The 16,684-nt window shown below is 40.5% G+C and overlaps 1 protein-coding gene across 1 annotated transcript in view; it reads left to right on the forward strand.

The window, feature by feature from the left end:
* Positions 1-7,971: 7,971 nt before the first annotated feature.
* The window catches only part of grid2 (glutamate receptor, ionotropic, delta 2), a 1,194,553-nt gene continuing 1,185,840 nt past the window's right edge, over positions 7,972-16,684 (forward strand). The window contains exon 1 of the mRNA XM_072257001.1: positions 7,972-8,059. Within this exon, the coding sequence (XP_072113102.1) occupies positions 7,972-8,059 (88 nt within the window). The remainder of the gene's footprint in view (positions 8,060-16,684) is intronic.

Consider the following 16,684-nt stretch of genomic DNA (forward strand, 5'->3'; position numbering starts at 1 on the left):
ATATCAAAGGTCTGTGTGTGGAAGCCATTTGAATATCCATTCGTTTTGCTCTCTCTCTCCTTCCCCCCACTGTCCATCTCCCACGGCAGCGATTACTGCGAACTGAACTGAACTAAATTGAACTGAACTTTGCGTCACTTTGAAACTGGTCATTTACCCCTAGACAACGTTAGAGCTTGATTGATCCTGTTACCTTAATTCTGTGTACATGTGTGTTTATCATTGCTGAACTGTTGCATTTATTATCCTTTTGATTAGAGTACTGTGTTGCTTGTTTCTTTAATAAAACTTTCTTAGTTCTAGTAATCCAGACTCCAACTGAGTGATCCATTTCTGCTGGTTTGGCAACCCAGTTACGGGGTACGTACAACTCAGAGAGTGGTTGGTGCATGGAATGCACTGCCTGAGTCAGTGGTGGAGGCAGATATACTAGTGAAATTTAAGAGACTACTAGACAGGTATATGGAGGAGTTTAAGGTGGGAGGTTATATGGGAGGCAGGGTTTGAGGGTCAGCACAACAATGTGGGCCAAAGGGCCTGTACTGTGCTGTATTATTCTATGTTCTATGTTAAACACTCCAGCAGTTGTTTGGCACAGGTTTTCAGAACCCTCCAAGGTGCACCATCAAGGCCTGACATATTGAGAAGTTGAAAGATGATCTATCCCCAAGACAGATATCATATGGTTGCCGGATGCTCCAGGGATTCATATGGGCATTGCTTTACCCTTTCTTTCATGTAGCGGCAGGATGTCCTGGCATTCAAGCATCAGAATTCACCATTGATCCAAAAACTTCTCTACCCTAACCCTATATTGCAAGCCTTTGTCTTTTTTGAGCAGCTGAGTTATTTTACTGTTGGCAAACTCGCCTGCATTTCTTGTTCATACTGTTGCAATGCCAGTTCCTAGAGTCTGCTGGTTTGATGTAATGTAGCTATGTGATTGACAGATAAAGTTATAAACCTTGATTTCCTTTATCACTCTTTCACCTAGTGCCATTTACTCAAAATACTCCAACATTGCCCTCCTTTGACAATGTATCCCAAATCCTACCCTTCACCACCTTGAAGGAGTGCAAGGATTTGGAGATACTATCAACTCTGAACTGACTACTTATGCTCAACTTGTATGTATTTTTGTTTGTTTCCTCACTGTTCAGGATGAAAATCTTGCAACAGTCTGCTAATCAAGCCCTGCAGATATAATATTGGGAATAAAAATAGGAATAGCTAGAAATACTAAATAGGAGAGATAATAGTTTATATTGATATATTAGATAGGTATGGGATTTACAGGCTGAGCCAGTGTTTAATTGCCTATCCCTATAGCAGTTGAGAAGGAAATGGCAAGCTGCAGTTCTTGAGGCGTGGCTATACCCATGATGCAGTAAGTATGGTATCGTGGTGGACACCATAATCTGAGCTCCAATTGCAAAATAGCAGTTTGGAAAGTAAAGTGTGGTTAATTAAATTAATCTATTATTGCAAAATGGTAGTTTCAGTCAACCATTCCAAAACATCAGGACTTCTTGTACCCATCTGATTCACTTAGTGTCTGCCAGAAGTCTGGCCTAATATGTGACCTGGTACTCATTAGAACTTTGATTCTTCTGGAAGGCCATATCATTCAATTCAACAAAAAGTATAGTAAGTATATTGAACAATTACCATTTTTTCTGGTAGCAAATACATCCATGATGCTAGGCAAAACATTACAAATTCCCAAGCTCTTTGTTTTGCTCTTCCCATTACCATTAACAAGTCGTTTGAAGGGTTTAGATTCAAGTAATCTTTATGGTGTAACATGGCCCCACTTTGCTTCCATCTCCCCAAGGAGAACATAGACAGGACTGAAATGGTACAACCATGAAGGAATGTTGGAAGAGTTAGGGATTTTCTTTGAAAGGATTCATTGGGAGGTCTAGACAGAGTAAACTGGAAATGCCTAATTCCTCAAGCAGAACAGTCAAAATTTGGGAAGGACAGGAATATATTCAAAGTAGATAGATATATTTTATTGATCCCGAGGGAAATCGGGTTTCGTTACAGCCGCCCCAACCAAGAATAGAGCATAAATATAGCAATACAAAAACCACAATCAAACAACAAAATGCAGACTATGCCAGATGGAAAATAAGTCCAGGACCAGTCTATTGGCTCAGGGTATCTGACCCTCCACGGGAGGAGCTGCAAGTTCGATGGCCACAGGCAGGAACGACCTACCGTGTTGCCCAGTGTTGTATCTCGGTGGAATATGGCTGAAGTCCAACAGTAAAAAGTAGACGAGTGACCCATCATAAATTGGGGGACTGCTTCACTGAGCACCACTGCTCCACCCGCCAAATGTAGAACTTCCAGGTGGCCAAACATTTTAATTATAATTCCCATTCTATTCTGACATGTCATTCCATGACTTCCTCTTGTGCCTTGATAAGGCTACCCTTGGGGTGCAGGAGCAACACCTTATATTCTGTCTGGGTGGCCTCCAATCTTTAAGCATGAATTTCTCCTTCTGGTTAAAAAAAATTCCCTGCCTCTGCCCTCTTCTTCTATTCCCTATTCTGGTCCCTTACCTCTTCTCAGCTGTTTATCATCTCTCCTTGGTCTCTTCCCCCTTTCCTTTTTCTGATGGACCACTCTCCTCTCCTATCAGTTTCCTTCCTCTCCAGCCCTTTACTTTCCTACCTATCTGGCTTCTCCTATCACTTTCTAGCTATCCTCCTTCCCCTCTCCCACCTTTTATTCTGTTGTCTTTCCCCTTCCTTTCCAGCCCTGAAGAATGGTCTCATCCTGAAATGCCAACTCTTTATTCATTTCCATAGATCCTGCCTGAACTGCTGGGTTCCTCCAGCATCTTGTGTGCGTTGCAAGGGAAAGGAATTTTACCAAAGGGTAGTAGTGATTTGAAACACTCTACCTGATAGAGTGGGGGGTGGGGGGGTTGGTGAGATAACTACATTCACCACTTTTAAGAAGTACTTGAATGTGTACCTGTGTTCTATGGTACTGATATTTGGTTTAGTATTGTCACATGTACCGAGACAGCATGAAAAACTTAATTTTGTGCGCCAGTCAGGCAGATCATTCCCAACATTGACATAGCACAAAGAGAAAAACAGTAATAGAATGCAGACTGGAGTGTTACAGTTCCAAGAAAAGTACAGTGTAGCTGGACAGTTAAGCTGTAAGGTCCACAATGATGTAATTGGAATTGATTTATTATTGTCCCTTGTGTTGAGGTATAGTGAAAAGCTTGTCTTGCGTACTTGTTCATGCAGATTAGATCATTGCCCAGTGCATTGAGGTAGTACAAGCTAAAACAATAACAAAATGTGGAATAAAGTACAACAGCTTCAGATAAAGGGCAATACAGTTAGATTTTGAGCACAAGAGCCCATTTTAATATAGAAGGGACCCAGTCAATAGTCTTATAAAGATGGGGTATAATTTATTCTTCAGCCTGGTGGTATGCGCTTTTGTATTGTCTGCTTAGACAAGAGAGAAGGTAGAATGTTTAGGGTGGGTGGGGTCTTTGATTACGTTGGGTGCTTTGCCGAGAGAAATATAGATTAGAAGAGAAAATGGAGGGGAAGGCTGCTTTTGTGATACTCTCAGAGTCTTACAGTTACAGAGAGAGCAGTTACCATAGCAAGCCATGATACACCTGGACAGGGACCTTTCTATGGTGCATCAATTAAAAATGCTCAAGGCCATGATCAGGAATTCATCTTATTGCACAAGTTGTTCATTCAAGAGTGTTATAACAGCTGGCTAGAAACTGTCCTTGAAACTGGGTGTACACGTTTTCAGACTTTTGCATTATCTGCCTGATAGAATGAGAACAAAGAATTGCCAGGGTAAGCTTGCTGGCTACTTTCCTAAAGTAGCGGTTACAAGTTCAGCGCTGGAAGCTGATTGGCCGCTTTTTGGGATTGCAGCATTACAATGGGCCAAATGGTCACCTTTTGCATGTTTTCTTAACTGGATATCTTTTTTTTCTTTCTTTGCTTCTTTCCGTTAAAAGTGAACTTTATTTATCCGCTGCCATTCAAAACTTTACAATCAATGACATACTTCTGGAACGCAGTTATGTACTAACCTTAGCAGGCTAAGGCTGACCATCTATCACAAAGATCAAATAACTTCAGCAATTCTTGTAGAATAAATATTGACGAGGATACTAAGCATGATTTCCTTACTTCTTTGAAACAGCAGCAGAAAAGCGTTTCTGTCAACCTGAGGGAGGTTTTAGAATTTTTCTCTCTAGTAATTATTAAGGCGTCTTTCGAATGAGTTCTGCATGAATTGTTTGCTGCGTTTCCTACTTTTGCAAAAGTTGGGTCATTTCAAAATAACTTCTCTGGCGACAGTTTTTTTTTGTGGTGCGGGAGGTTCTTTAATAACGTTGGACCTGCTTTTTAATACCTTCTGGTTAGTGTTCGTTTTTTCCAGTTGTGGCTTCCAATGAGTGTAAACCAGTGACACCTTGTGTACGTTTGTTCCAGTGTTTTAAATACAAGTGATCCGGAGATTTAACCTCAGTCATGCTCTAAGCTAAAGGAGGAGGTTACCGAGATCCGTGCATTGGTTATAACAGTCTTAAGAGTAAAAATGACCAGGATGTTGCACTTCTATTTATTAGGAGAATGCAGAAAGCGAAGGCATGACAAATAACTCATCACAGATCAGGAGGAGCTTCTTAAATACATAAATCAAGTGTTGTAAATTAGACTCGATACAACATTATGACAGTTTTAATAGATTGTCAAGGCGATTAAATCATTTAAACCCTTTGACAGGATTCTTCATTCGTGACGATCTTCTTCCAATCCATGTATAAATTACTCCATTTAGTGCTCATCCCCGTAAAATTGATGGCATTACAAATATTGCAAACTAATCAGGCGGACATCAAAATTCTGGATTTTAGTGCGGTTTCAGATCATGGATCTCACAAACCTGAACATTAGATACAGTATTTCCATTTTCTTTGTCGAGAGGTTGTTATTCTAATTAACTGAGATTCGTGTACAATGAAAGAAAAGATTGAGCGTTGACACTATCAAAGATGTAGGGCAGTTTTTCCCCATGAACACCTTGCTGCTGATGACTTTTGCTCAGTAAGAATGACCTTGCTCGTCCCCTTTTATATATGAAAACCAAAAATATAATAACTCTGATTAACCACGTTACCTTCTCAAGGGAATAAGATCGTCTCACGGAGATGAGCCTTATCCACCTGGAAAAATTGATTAACCAGAGCAGGCACACTTAGTAGAGTCACAGAGAGAGTGAGAGATAGAGCATGCGAAACAGGCCCTTGTCCTTTCGAGTCCACACTTACTATTAACCACCAATCCTACATTGATCCCTAACTTTCACACCAAGTTGTAATACATTGTCATTTTAGACCCAAACCTAGCAACTCCATTCTCCAATTACGACGTAAAATAATTGGTATCCAAAAGCAAAAATAGACAAGCAAATAAAAAGAGATAGAGTGAAAATTGATATGCACTGTCGATGGCCCTCAAAGCGAATCGATGGTAATTTGGAGCTGTTAATAAATAGGCAATCACAACACTCCTGAACATGAAATACTCTTGGTGTAAACTGCGGCTACAGAGAGGATTGCTGTTCAGTTGTTAATTGTCCCGTCCGCATCCGTGGTCCACTGAGGACCCTTGATTCCATAATTAAAAGAAACAAGCACTTATCAATTGGGTATTCTGAAAGAAGGAAGATAAATCACAGGCAGGTGTTCGATTGACACCGTAGAACAAAATTAGGAAGGGGTTTAGGCACTTTAAGAAAACAAATACAAGATGCTGAAACACAGCAAGTCAGGAAGTATCTGCGAATAGAGAAACTGGGTTAACATTTTAGCGAAGACCTTCAGTCAGATTGTATTGCCATCAGGACTACAAACTTGAGTTGTCGGAATGGATCGACACCATTTCCTGAATGGTGTGTCTCTATCAAAATTTAGGTGACACTTCGAAATCGGAGCGGGGGGGATTAATAACTAAGTTTCAGAAATGAAACAAGTTTTATTTAAAGAGCATAGTTCTGCTGGAGGAACTTGGCGGGTCGAGCAGGATCCGCGGAAGGGAAAGCATGTTTGCGGAGTCTGCTCCCGTTCTGGTCATTCGTGAATCTGATTTGCAAATTCAGCGAGAAATAGTCACGTGCAAAGCTCTGCTTTCACCCGTGGTGTTGAGTGCTAAATAAAGCTGTCTCGTTGACCTGTTTAAATCACTTTTTATAAAATAAACCAGAACTTGCAACCTGAGAAATGGGTAGAAAGAAAGAAAATAAATAGATTAGCCACTCTCCGCCCATAGACTTAAGTAGGTCTGGGCTTCCGGAAAGTTTCGAATCTTATAAACGACACAAGCACCTTTACATACTAGTATATTAGAAAAATAAAATTATAGTAACTCCTGGAAGTGTTAGTGATAGACAACATGCAAAAACAAAATCGAGTATTGCCTTTAAACGTCTTTTTTTAAATAGAACACCATTAAAGAGGCGGTCCAGCTTTTAAAGCAGGGAGATTTTGCAAAACGTGACTGACGTGGGGTGCACAATTACAATTGAAACGCTTACAATTCTGTCATTTTTAAAATCTCCATTTAATTTCTCAAACCTAAACAGCCTACATTACATGTTTGTTGTGCCTAGTGTGGCACTGGACTGGAAGGGTTAAATACATAATATGATCGACGCATCAAAGCGACGGACTGGTAATAATTTTGATTGATGCTCCGTTTGACGAGTGTAAAATGCAACGCTCTTTGGAGCGCGCCGCTTGCGCTGCGTTAGGTTAAAATATCGCCCGTGCTACAGATGGAAGACAGACAGGTCGGGACTGGAAACAGAGCTCAGGCAGCAATGCAGACTTCAAATAGTTAAACATCAGACTCAGAAGACCGCTCTATATTGTCAAACGAGCTTGCGTGTGGCTATGTAGGACAGTGCCGATCGCCAGACCATTCTCGCTATCGGGTCGAATGAGGAACTCCGTGCAAGCAGCTCAGTCCAGCGTGCGTTTGGCAAAGCTGCTGGATCCTGGTCTTTAAGGAGCAGCAGACCGCCGCTGTTTGATTTTAGTATATATTTGTGCTTCGCCGCTGGGTGATAAATTCTCGTTGGTACTGATGCTGAGCGCCCCCCCTCTCTTTCTCCAACTCAACACCAGTGCAAGTGTGCACAGCTCGCCTTGTTCGCTCGGTGCTTGGTTATCTCTCGCTCATCCTCCGCACCTATAGAAAAGTTTCATCTGTGTCCGTGTGTAAATTATATATGCCGTTACAAAAAAAAATGAGAGAGGGAACCTGAAGCTCTTGAAAAGGCTGGGACACAGTGACTTCGTGCATCGGGAATTCTTAACACCGCCGTTCGCTGGTGCCTGGAGACGCACTTTTACTGTTAAACTAGAGGATTCTGTTCATACTCTCCGTTTTATTCTTTGCCTTCATTGCTTCTCCGGTTCCGGATCGATTTCTATTTCATTTTGCAAATATATTTCTACCAATGACTGGGTCAGTTTCAAACATTTGAAGTTATCTCTCACCGGCCCAATGGCGTTGCCCGGTTAGTGCTTCTCCATGTGAAATTGTGTTGGATTATAACTAGATTTGCTCTTATTTTTTGTTGCCAATACAGTATAAATATTGTTTAAAACCACGGAGGGTGTAGGAGGTTTACATGACTGTTTTTTCTGGCCCGTGCGCAGGGCAGAGGATAAAAACACAATCCTGGAAGGCTTTCTTTCCCCCTAATCAATTGGATTGCAGAGAGGAACGAGAGGCAAGGGGGTGAAGGTAAATCTACGCCCCCCTCCATCCTCCTTACTCCCTCTCTCGTTTTCACTCCCCTTTCGGCGCTCGGAATTAAGCACAGTGGTCACCGACTCAGAGGGAACCTCCGCTGGAAAATTAAGGAGAATAACATTCCAAAAGGAAGGAAATGGAAGTTAACCCCGCGATCTTTCTAGTCTCGATCTGGTGCTTTCATAGCACGGTACTTGTGACTGCGGATTCCATCATTCATATAGGTAAGGTTCTTTTCCGGTTACATTTCTTTTTCATTACATTTCACACTGGGGCTGTGTGTTGTGTGTATGTTCCCCGCTGTGTTTTTTTTACACAATGACTTGCTTCATGATGGTGGACCAATATACCGACTAAAAGTTAGGTGCAGACCCAAGCCCGAAGGCAAATTGCTCATTTCACTGTCAATCTTTTGAATATTGTCTCGTTTCCAAGTCTCGAACTATTGGCAACTCGCTCCTTTTCTCTTCACACAGCCGCAAATACACACAACCATCCTCGCACTCTCACGCACGCGCTGCCAAATCTGGAACGCTTCTTAAAATCGCGTGCTTGAAGTATTTGAGGGTTGATTATGTCGGGTTTCTCTGAAGCAGGGGATATACCGACAAGGTGGAGGACGGACCTTGGAATGTCCCAGAGCGGAGACAGTAGTTTTATTGCCGGTTTGGTGATTCGCCACTAAGTAACCTTAGAAATGAATGTCGTTTTTGAACGATGGAGAAGGTGTCTTATATGCGAACCGACCGCCCGGATTTTCAATAGTCCATTGTGTCGATTTACGCAGCAGATCTGTGGGAATAGACAAGGGGAGTAGCCTGAACTTTTGTGAGCCAAGTGTATGGTTTGCCATCTGATTACAATCTGTGACTGTGTACCACCCTGTGATCGGAATTGTAATAATCCATCGGTAGTAAACGTGAACGCGCACACCCACACACGTCCGCGTTTGCAATCCCTGAACCCAAAGTTTCTTTATGAGAAGGACATCTCATTGGCGAATCCACTCCCCTAAATGCCTACTTTGAGAAGCTGGATTGGACTAGGTATTTGTATGTGGAAATGTAAACTGAAAAAGTCTTCTCTGGCCAAACGCCCCCTTCCTGGGAATGTTCCGTGCCTCTCTATCTATTCACTCCAATTTCTCACACATTCTTTCTCCCGTTTGACGGCAGTTCAGCAACAACAAAAAATTGTTGTGGAAGGAGGTTTTAGCTTGAATGGTATATGCTTTATCATTCGTAAAAGGTTTAATATTTCGTGGCACCGTAACGTGACGGAATTTCGAGATTCCCAATGTTCCGAAACAAATTCCAATTCCTGAAGGCTTGGATGGGGGTTTAAGTTGTAGAGTGTATTTTGTGTTCTTTGGGCACAATGCTCTTAGTCCCGTTTTATAGTAGATTGCACAGGATTAGCAAAGAGGAAAATGTTATATTTACATCAAGGTAATTAATGTACCTCGGAATTCTAGATAATTTTTATTACGAGATTTCCGACAATTCACATGTTTAATCCAAAACTTGGCGTCAAGTGTGCTGAGTACCATAATTGACATTCCTTGCTACTGGTAATAAAAGACATATACAAACCCTGAATTTCCAAGTTTGGAGCTTTTTGCTACCGAAAGAGGCGTGCAATTTTTCATAAACTTCTAAGCGAATGAATTGTTTACTTAATTGCATGGGGTTCCTGGTTTCGCCGCCAGCCTAATCATGAAATTAAATCCCGCTGTCTTTTTTACACTGTGACATATCTGGTCTGGGTAAATAACCGACACAATGCGGATCGCGAGCCGCGACTAATGAAAGGAACAAATTCATCACTGCACAATGTAAATCACTCGCACCTATCGCTAACGTGTTGCGACATCAGGACTCTTCACCCGCCACTTCACATCAATGCCTGTTTTACAACTTGCCACCGATCTCCAATCATACCCATCTTCCTTCATCAATTGATTGGTTTCGCGTTTAGGAGCCGTGGAGCCATTGTCACCAAATGGGTTACCTTTGTCGGCAATTGTCCAATCTAATATACTGTATATTAACCAACGGGGGATGCAATGACATTGTATTCGTCCAATATGAAATGGACTCTTACTTTATACGGAAGTTAGTATTTGGAAACTTCAGTTCTTCTGAACTAGACTTGGGGAATTCAGAACTAGAAACACCAGGTTTCAGGCCATTCAATCATTCCTGAGAATAACGGTAAGAATATGGAACTTAATAGTGGTTTAGCAAACAAAACACTGGAGTTTAAGAAGGCAAAAGAGGCAATATTGATGGTATCAAATGAAGTCAGGTAGGAGAAAGTTTGTGTGGAGCCTGGCTAATGGTATGGACAGGTTGAGCCAAGCTGCTTGTACGTTTTTGTTAATATTTAGCCATTTTCTGTTATGCATCATTACGTTCATTCTCTGCTAACCCTAACCCAAACACCCAACTTGGGTACAGAATCTGTAGATCCTGGAGTAATTTCTTCAGTCACCTCAGAATGGGTCTTCCTGGAGTGGAAGCAGGTCATCCCCAATCCAGCAGGAAATCCAAACAAGATGATATGTAGATTTTTATGAAGCTTTATTGGTGTGTATGTATATTCCAGTGCACATTCAAAAGGAGCAGTGCACAGTTTACTGGAAAAACTCAGCTGGTAGAGCAGCATCTACTGGGGAAATAAGCTTTTGAGTTGAAACCTTGCACCTGTATCTTGAGTTGCTTGGAAAAAATAGCCAGTAACCTCTTCTCCACTCTTCATCACAATGCAGGATTTTTGACCCAAAACATTGACAATTAATTTTCCTCCTCTGCTGCTTCATTTGCAGAGCTCCTCCAACAGTTTCTCTGTTGCTACAGATTCCAGCATTGCAGACTCTTGTGCCAGCATGTTCTCAGGGTTTTGATATACTGTGTTCAACCTTATCATGTTGGGTGGTTGAACTATTAACTATTTTTGCTACTGCATACATAGTACTTTTCCATTAATGCTTGACCTAGTAAGAGAAGCCTCTTGTCCACAGCACTCACTTGTGACAATAGAGACAATATCTATAATTGCCCACTGGTGGAGTCTATATGCTTAATGATTGTTATTGTTAATTGATATTAACTATCTCTTGGCACGTGGCCAAATGGTTAAGGTGTCAGTCTAGTGATCGGAAAGTCGCTAGGTCGAGCCTCAGTTGAGGCAGTGTGTTGTGTCCTTGAGCAAGGCACTTAACCACGACACCAGTGCCAAACTGTATTGGCCCTAATGCCCTTCCCTTGGACAACATCGGTGGCGTGGTGAGGGGAGACTTGCAGCATGGGCAGCTGCTGGTCCCACACAACCTTGCCCAGGGCTGTGCCCTGGAAACCTTCCAAGGCACAAATCCATGGTCTCACGAGACTATCGGATGCCTATAAAAATTAACTATCTCAGTTCATAATTTATGCTTAGTATTGATTTCACATCTAGTTTATTTCCCATATAATCTGAGCTCATATTTTGTATAATACGGTATTTGTCTCTGTGTTTTACAATGTGCAGATTATTTTTAAAAAGGTGATAATTGACCCTGTTTTTTTCAAAAACGATCACTTTTCAAATATTGCTGAATTGCATAAAATAATCAACTTGAAGTTTAAAAGAAAGAAACCAACAAAGGCAATGGATTTAAACTGTTTACACAATGGTTCCAATTATTCAAACTATTTATCTTTGAACTGGGCCATCTTTTTTTGTGTATCACCAGCAAAAAAAAATGAAATAGTTGCAATTAGTTTGAGCAATAATTAGATATTCAAAATTGTCTTAATGAAATTTGATCTTAACAGTTATATTTAAATAGTGCATTAACAATTAACAAAGTTAAATAACAGCACCTAAGATAATCAGCGACCATTTAATAATTTGGATGTAAAAAAAATGTAAGGAGCCAAATATTTTTCCTCTAGCAATCCAATGCAAAAGTTTATTCACATTTTTAATTACAAAATTGTGTACTATTTCACAAGCACTTTTCAAAAAGATTTCAATATTATGCAGTTATAGGGGCTTCATCTGTTGTCATGCACTTCACCAAGCACATTGCTATATTTACTTACAATATTTACCTGGCATCAATTATTTTTGTGTCCATTTGTTCTCTGGAGTTTCACTTAGTACACTGTATTTCAACCAAGAGATCAAATGTTTGGGCCATATGCAAGACATAGGAGTAGAATTAGGCCATACAGCCCACTAAATCCGCTCCTCCATTCCCTCATGACTGATTTATTACCTCTTTCAACTCCATTCTCCTACCTTCTCCCTGTAACCTTTGACACCCTTGCTAATCAAGAACCTATCAACCTCTGCTTTAACTATACCCAATGATTTAGCCTCTACATCCATCTGTGGTAATGAATTCCACAGATTCAGCGCCCTCTAGCTAAAGAAATTCCTCCTCATGTGCCATGTGGCACAATACTGTAACCAGAGTGTTGGAGTTTCTTATTTCGTATTAGTCTGTGCTTCCTTAATGAGTTTTTGAGGTGCTATGTTGTTAAAAACCATGATAGGATGATTTTAAAGAGAAGAAATTGAATTGGGGAAACAACAGAAATTCTGCAGATGCTGGAAATTCAAGCAACACACATAAAAGTTGCTGGTGAATGCAGCAGGCCAGGCAGCATCTCTAGGAAGAGGTGCAGTTGATGTTTCAGGCTGAGACCCTTCATCTCTTCCTAGAGATGCTGCCTGGCCTGCTGCATTCACCAGCAACTTTTATGTGTGTAAATTGAATTGGGGATATGGCCAAATTCAAATGTAAGGTAGAGTATAGAAGAACCTTTATCTATCGGATGTGTTGGCACGTGGCCAAGTGGTTAAGGCGTTCGTCTAGTGATTTGAAGGTCACTAGTTCAAGCCTTGGCTGAGGCAGCATGTGTGTCCTTGAGCAAGGCACTTAACCACACACATTGCTCTGTGACGACACCGGGGTCCTAATGCCCATCCCTTGGACAACATCGGTGGCATGGAGAGGGAAGACTTGCAGCATGGGCAACTGCTGGTCTTCCACACAACCTTGCCCAGGCCTGCTCCCTGGAAACCTTCCAAGATGCAAATAAATGGTCTCGTGAGATATATAGGATCAACACACAAAGGAGCTGACAGAACTCAGTGGATCAGGCAGCATCTATGGAGAGAAAATGAACAGTCAGCTTTCCACCAGCTCCAGCATTTGCAGTCTCTTATCTCCTTTTACTGTAGGACATTCAATCTCTCAGTTGTGATATTGAATTACTCTCTTTTGTAATGTAAAACATTTAATATTTCAAAAAGAGATGTTCTCCCAATAGCTGTTGCTCAACCAGTGCTACATTATAGATGCTCACCCATTGTATGACCATCTTGGAAGCAGCTTTTCTGCTAAATTTTACATTTTATATACTAGCTTTTGAATGCTCACATTAACTGTAAAGCTTCTCGGGCAATGCTAATATTGTGAAAGGAAAAAAAAAACGATTTTTATTTTATAGTGAGATTAAAATGAGAAATTTACATTTTAAACCAGAATGGAGGAAGAATCTTAGGTTTTAAAAGAATGGCAGGGAGGAGTGTGGGAGGCCTCAGACTGCTTTACAACATTTGATGAAATGTAAAGTTCTTTTGAAGAATAAAACTATTGACCTGTGGGTAATACTATATTCAGTTTGCACAAGGCTACCTACATAGTTTTAACCATTTCATTATATTGAAGGGGCATTCATTAGTTTTTTTTTGATGAATTAAGTCTATTATTGTGCCCAAGTCTAATCAGTAAATTTTAATAAGAGTGTCAGAATAGTTCGAGAGATTGGATTAAGATATATAAATCTTTCATCCTCAATTTACACGTTTTCAAGGTGTTTAAAAGAAAAGGTTTATTAGAATATAGACCAAATGCAGGCAAATGTGACTAGTTTAGATGGGAATCTTGGTTGGCATGGACCAGTTGGACTGAAGGACTTGCATCCATGCTGTATGATTCTGACTCTGTCTGACTCTGAGTTGCATCTCAAGTTTATTAATATCTGCAGGGTTTCTTACACACAGTGAGTACTTAGGTCAGTGCTTTTTGTTCGTATCAGGTAAGGTGCTCATTTCCCTGCCCATAATATGGGTTGGATTGGAGTCCTTGGATGAAGCAGCTTGGGAAGAAGTGTGATCAAAATAGCTGATGAGTGTACTGTGGATTCAGCTCACTAGCCATTTACCTGAAATAAATGTTGAAGATGTACAGGGGAAATATAAGAGGTTGTACAAGTGAAATGAGAATAGGCAACAAAGGTACTGTAATGATTTTTCAAACTGATACAACATGAATAATTTCAAGGAGGAGTTGATAGACAGTACCTGCTTAGAACTGAAACAGATACGTTCACATATTGTTCAAACCATCACAGATTGAATCTATAAAAGTGTACTTTTTACTTTTGGAGTAGAAATAAATTATTGACTTGTATTGAATAAAATCTGTAGTTTAGCAACAACAGTACAGTCCAAATATATTAAACAATACATTACAAAATAATTATGCAAAAAAATTGAAATGATGAGGTAATCTTCATGGTTCATTTGAAAGTGTAATGGCAGAGGTGAAGAAGCTTTTTGTAAATCACTGAATGTGAATCATCAAACTGCTGTACCACACCTTGATAGCAGTAATGAGAAGCTAGTCGTGAGGATTGTTAATGATGGATGCTGCCTTCTTGATACACTGCCTCTAGAGGATATCTTTGATGGGAATGATTGTGCCAATGATGGAGCTGGCAGATTCTATAACCTTCTGTAGCCTTCTCTGATCTTGTACATTAGAGCCTTTGTAACAGGCTGTGATGCAACCAGTCAGATGTTGTTGTTCAGGCTAAGAAGAGTGATGAGCTGGGGACTGGTTAGGGCTCTGTTCAAAGAAGAAATAATGGTAGAGAAAGAGGAATTAGGCATTCATGATGAAAATGAGATAGTAAGGACTAGAAAACTGAAACTGCTAGCATTAAAGTTTGGTGGGTGAGCATGCAAAGAGGCTGTATTACAGAAGTTAGTAAAAAAAAAGGTAAGGAAAAAAAAACAAATTCTGTGGTAAGAATAGGCTGGATCAATAGGTTTATAGCACAGTTTTGCTGGTGGGTCCTGGGGCAAAAGTAAAGCTGGCTGTTGGCTTTGGGGGATTAAGATCAGCAACTGTATCAAGATGAAATTCAAGGGAAATGAACTCTGTGACTCTAACGATGGTGGTGGTGTTCATGGAGGCAGTGGTAGAGAAAAATGGCAAGGTGGTGGAATGCTCTAGGCCCTCAGAAAATGAGGTGGGAAGGAAATGTGAATGAGGCAATCTATTCAATACGTACATTTAGCTCCCTGACTTCAGTCCAGTTCTTCAACCATCCTCACTTATCAACCTATTCTTAGGCTAACTACTTGACTCGTATCCAACAGCTTGCTCTGTACCATTCAGTGACTGGTTTGGAATCCATTTTCATAGCATGGTCTTCTTTGTGTCAGCCTAAAACAGAGTACTTTTAATTAATCCCAACAACTGAATCTTGGGATAACCATTTCATCCCAGTAGGGTTACATAACGATCAAAGTCGTCTGTTGGTCATTCTGAGAAGATCGTTAATTTTTATCGATAATTTGTTAATGAACAACCTGCTTTTGTATATTCAAATGCCATGTTTTAGCAGAGCAACACTGTGACTAAATCATTATTTAGATTATCCTTCACGTAAATCAAGGGAGATATTTATCACCAGAAGCTTCACCTATCTGGTTTATTGTCCCAATCATCTTATTGTAATAATAAGATGAAAGTGCTTCTACTTTAAAAAGTGTGATGGTTTTGGTGCTGCTTTTTATTTAAAATGAAGCTCTGTCATTTTTATTCTACTTTCCTTTATCTGAAATGAAGCCAAAAATTGTTTAAGTACCTTTCAATATGCAAATTTCTTTCAGTCATGGAACCCTTGAGTGTTGTCAGACTTAGTTGGTTTTTCACAATCTGTTCATACCCTTAAAGGGCCAAGCTTGCTGAAGACAGAACTATCATACTGAAGAACAAAGTGGGGGATGAATGTTTTGAGATTTTCAAAAAAAGTCAGTGACTGTAGGGTCATTGTACAAGACCAACAATGTAAAACATCTATGGTATAAGCTTATTTAAGTAAAATAATTAATGCTTGCATCCCGATGTTCAACATTGCTCTCTCACAGCTGCTGATCTTGAAATTGTATCATATTCCAGAAGGAGGAGCTGCAAAAATAAGAAGGCATAGATTTAAAAACGCAAACACGAGGAATTCTGCAGATGCTGGAAATTCAAGCAACACACATCAAAGTCGCTGGTGAACGCAGCAGGCCAGGCAGCATCTCTAGGAAGATGTTGCCTGGCCTGCTGCATTCACCAGCAACTTTGATGTGTGAGGCATAGATTTAAGATCAGAGGCAAGAGATTTAAAAGGAACACCAAGGACAGATTCTTTGTGCAAAAGGTGGCCCATGTTTGTAATCAGCTGCCAGATATAGTTGGCTGAGGCAGGCACGTTAGCAACTTTTAATGCCAAATAAATAAGTAGGAGAGGTTTAGGGGGCTATGGGCCAAATATGGGCAGATAGAACAAGCTCACTGGGCATGTTGTGCCAAAAGGCCTGTTTCCATTCTGTACAAATCTGATTCATTCCCATTCCCATTCATTCAACCATGGCAAGATTTGAAATGAAGTATGTAACTGGGCAAGGTGTCACAGATGTGGTGATGGAGAGGGAACAGGTGACTAAAACATTGGAAAGTTTTAGCTGGAAGGAAAGAATAGGAATTATGGAAATTGGATAGGAGGCCAGAGAGC

This window comes from Mobula birostris, chromosome 4 (assembly GCF_030028105.1).
Source record: "Mobula birostris isolate sMobBir1 chromosome 4, sMobBir1.hap1, whole genome shotgun sequence".
Lineage (NCBI taxonomy): Eukaryota > Metazoa > Chordata > Chondrichthyes > Myliobatiformes > Myliobatidae > Mobula > Mobula birostris.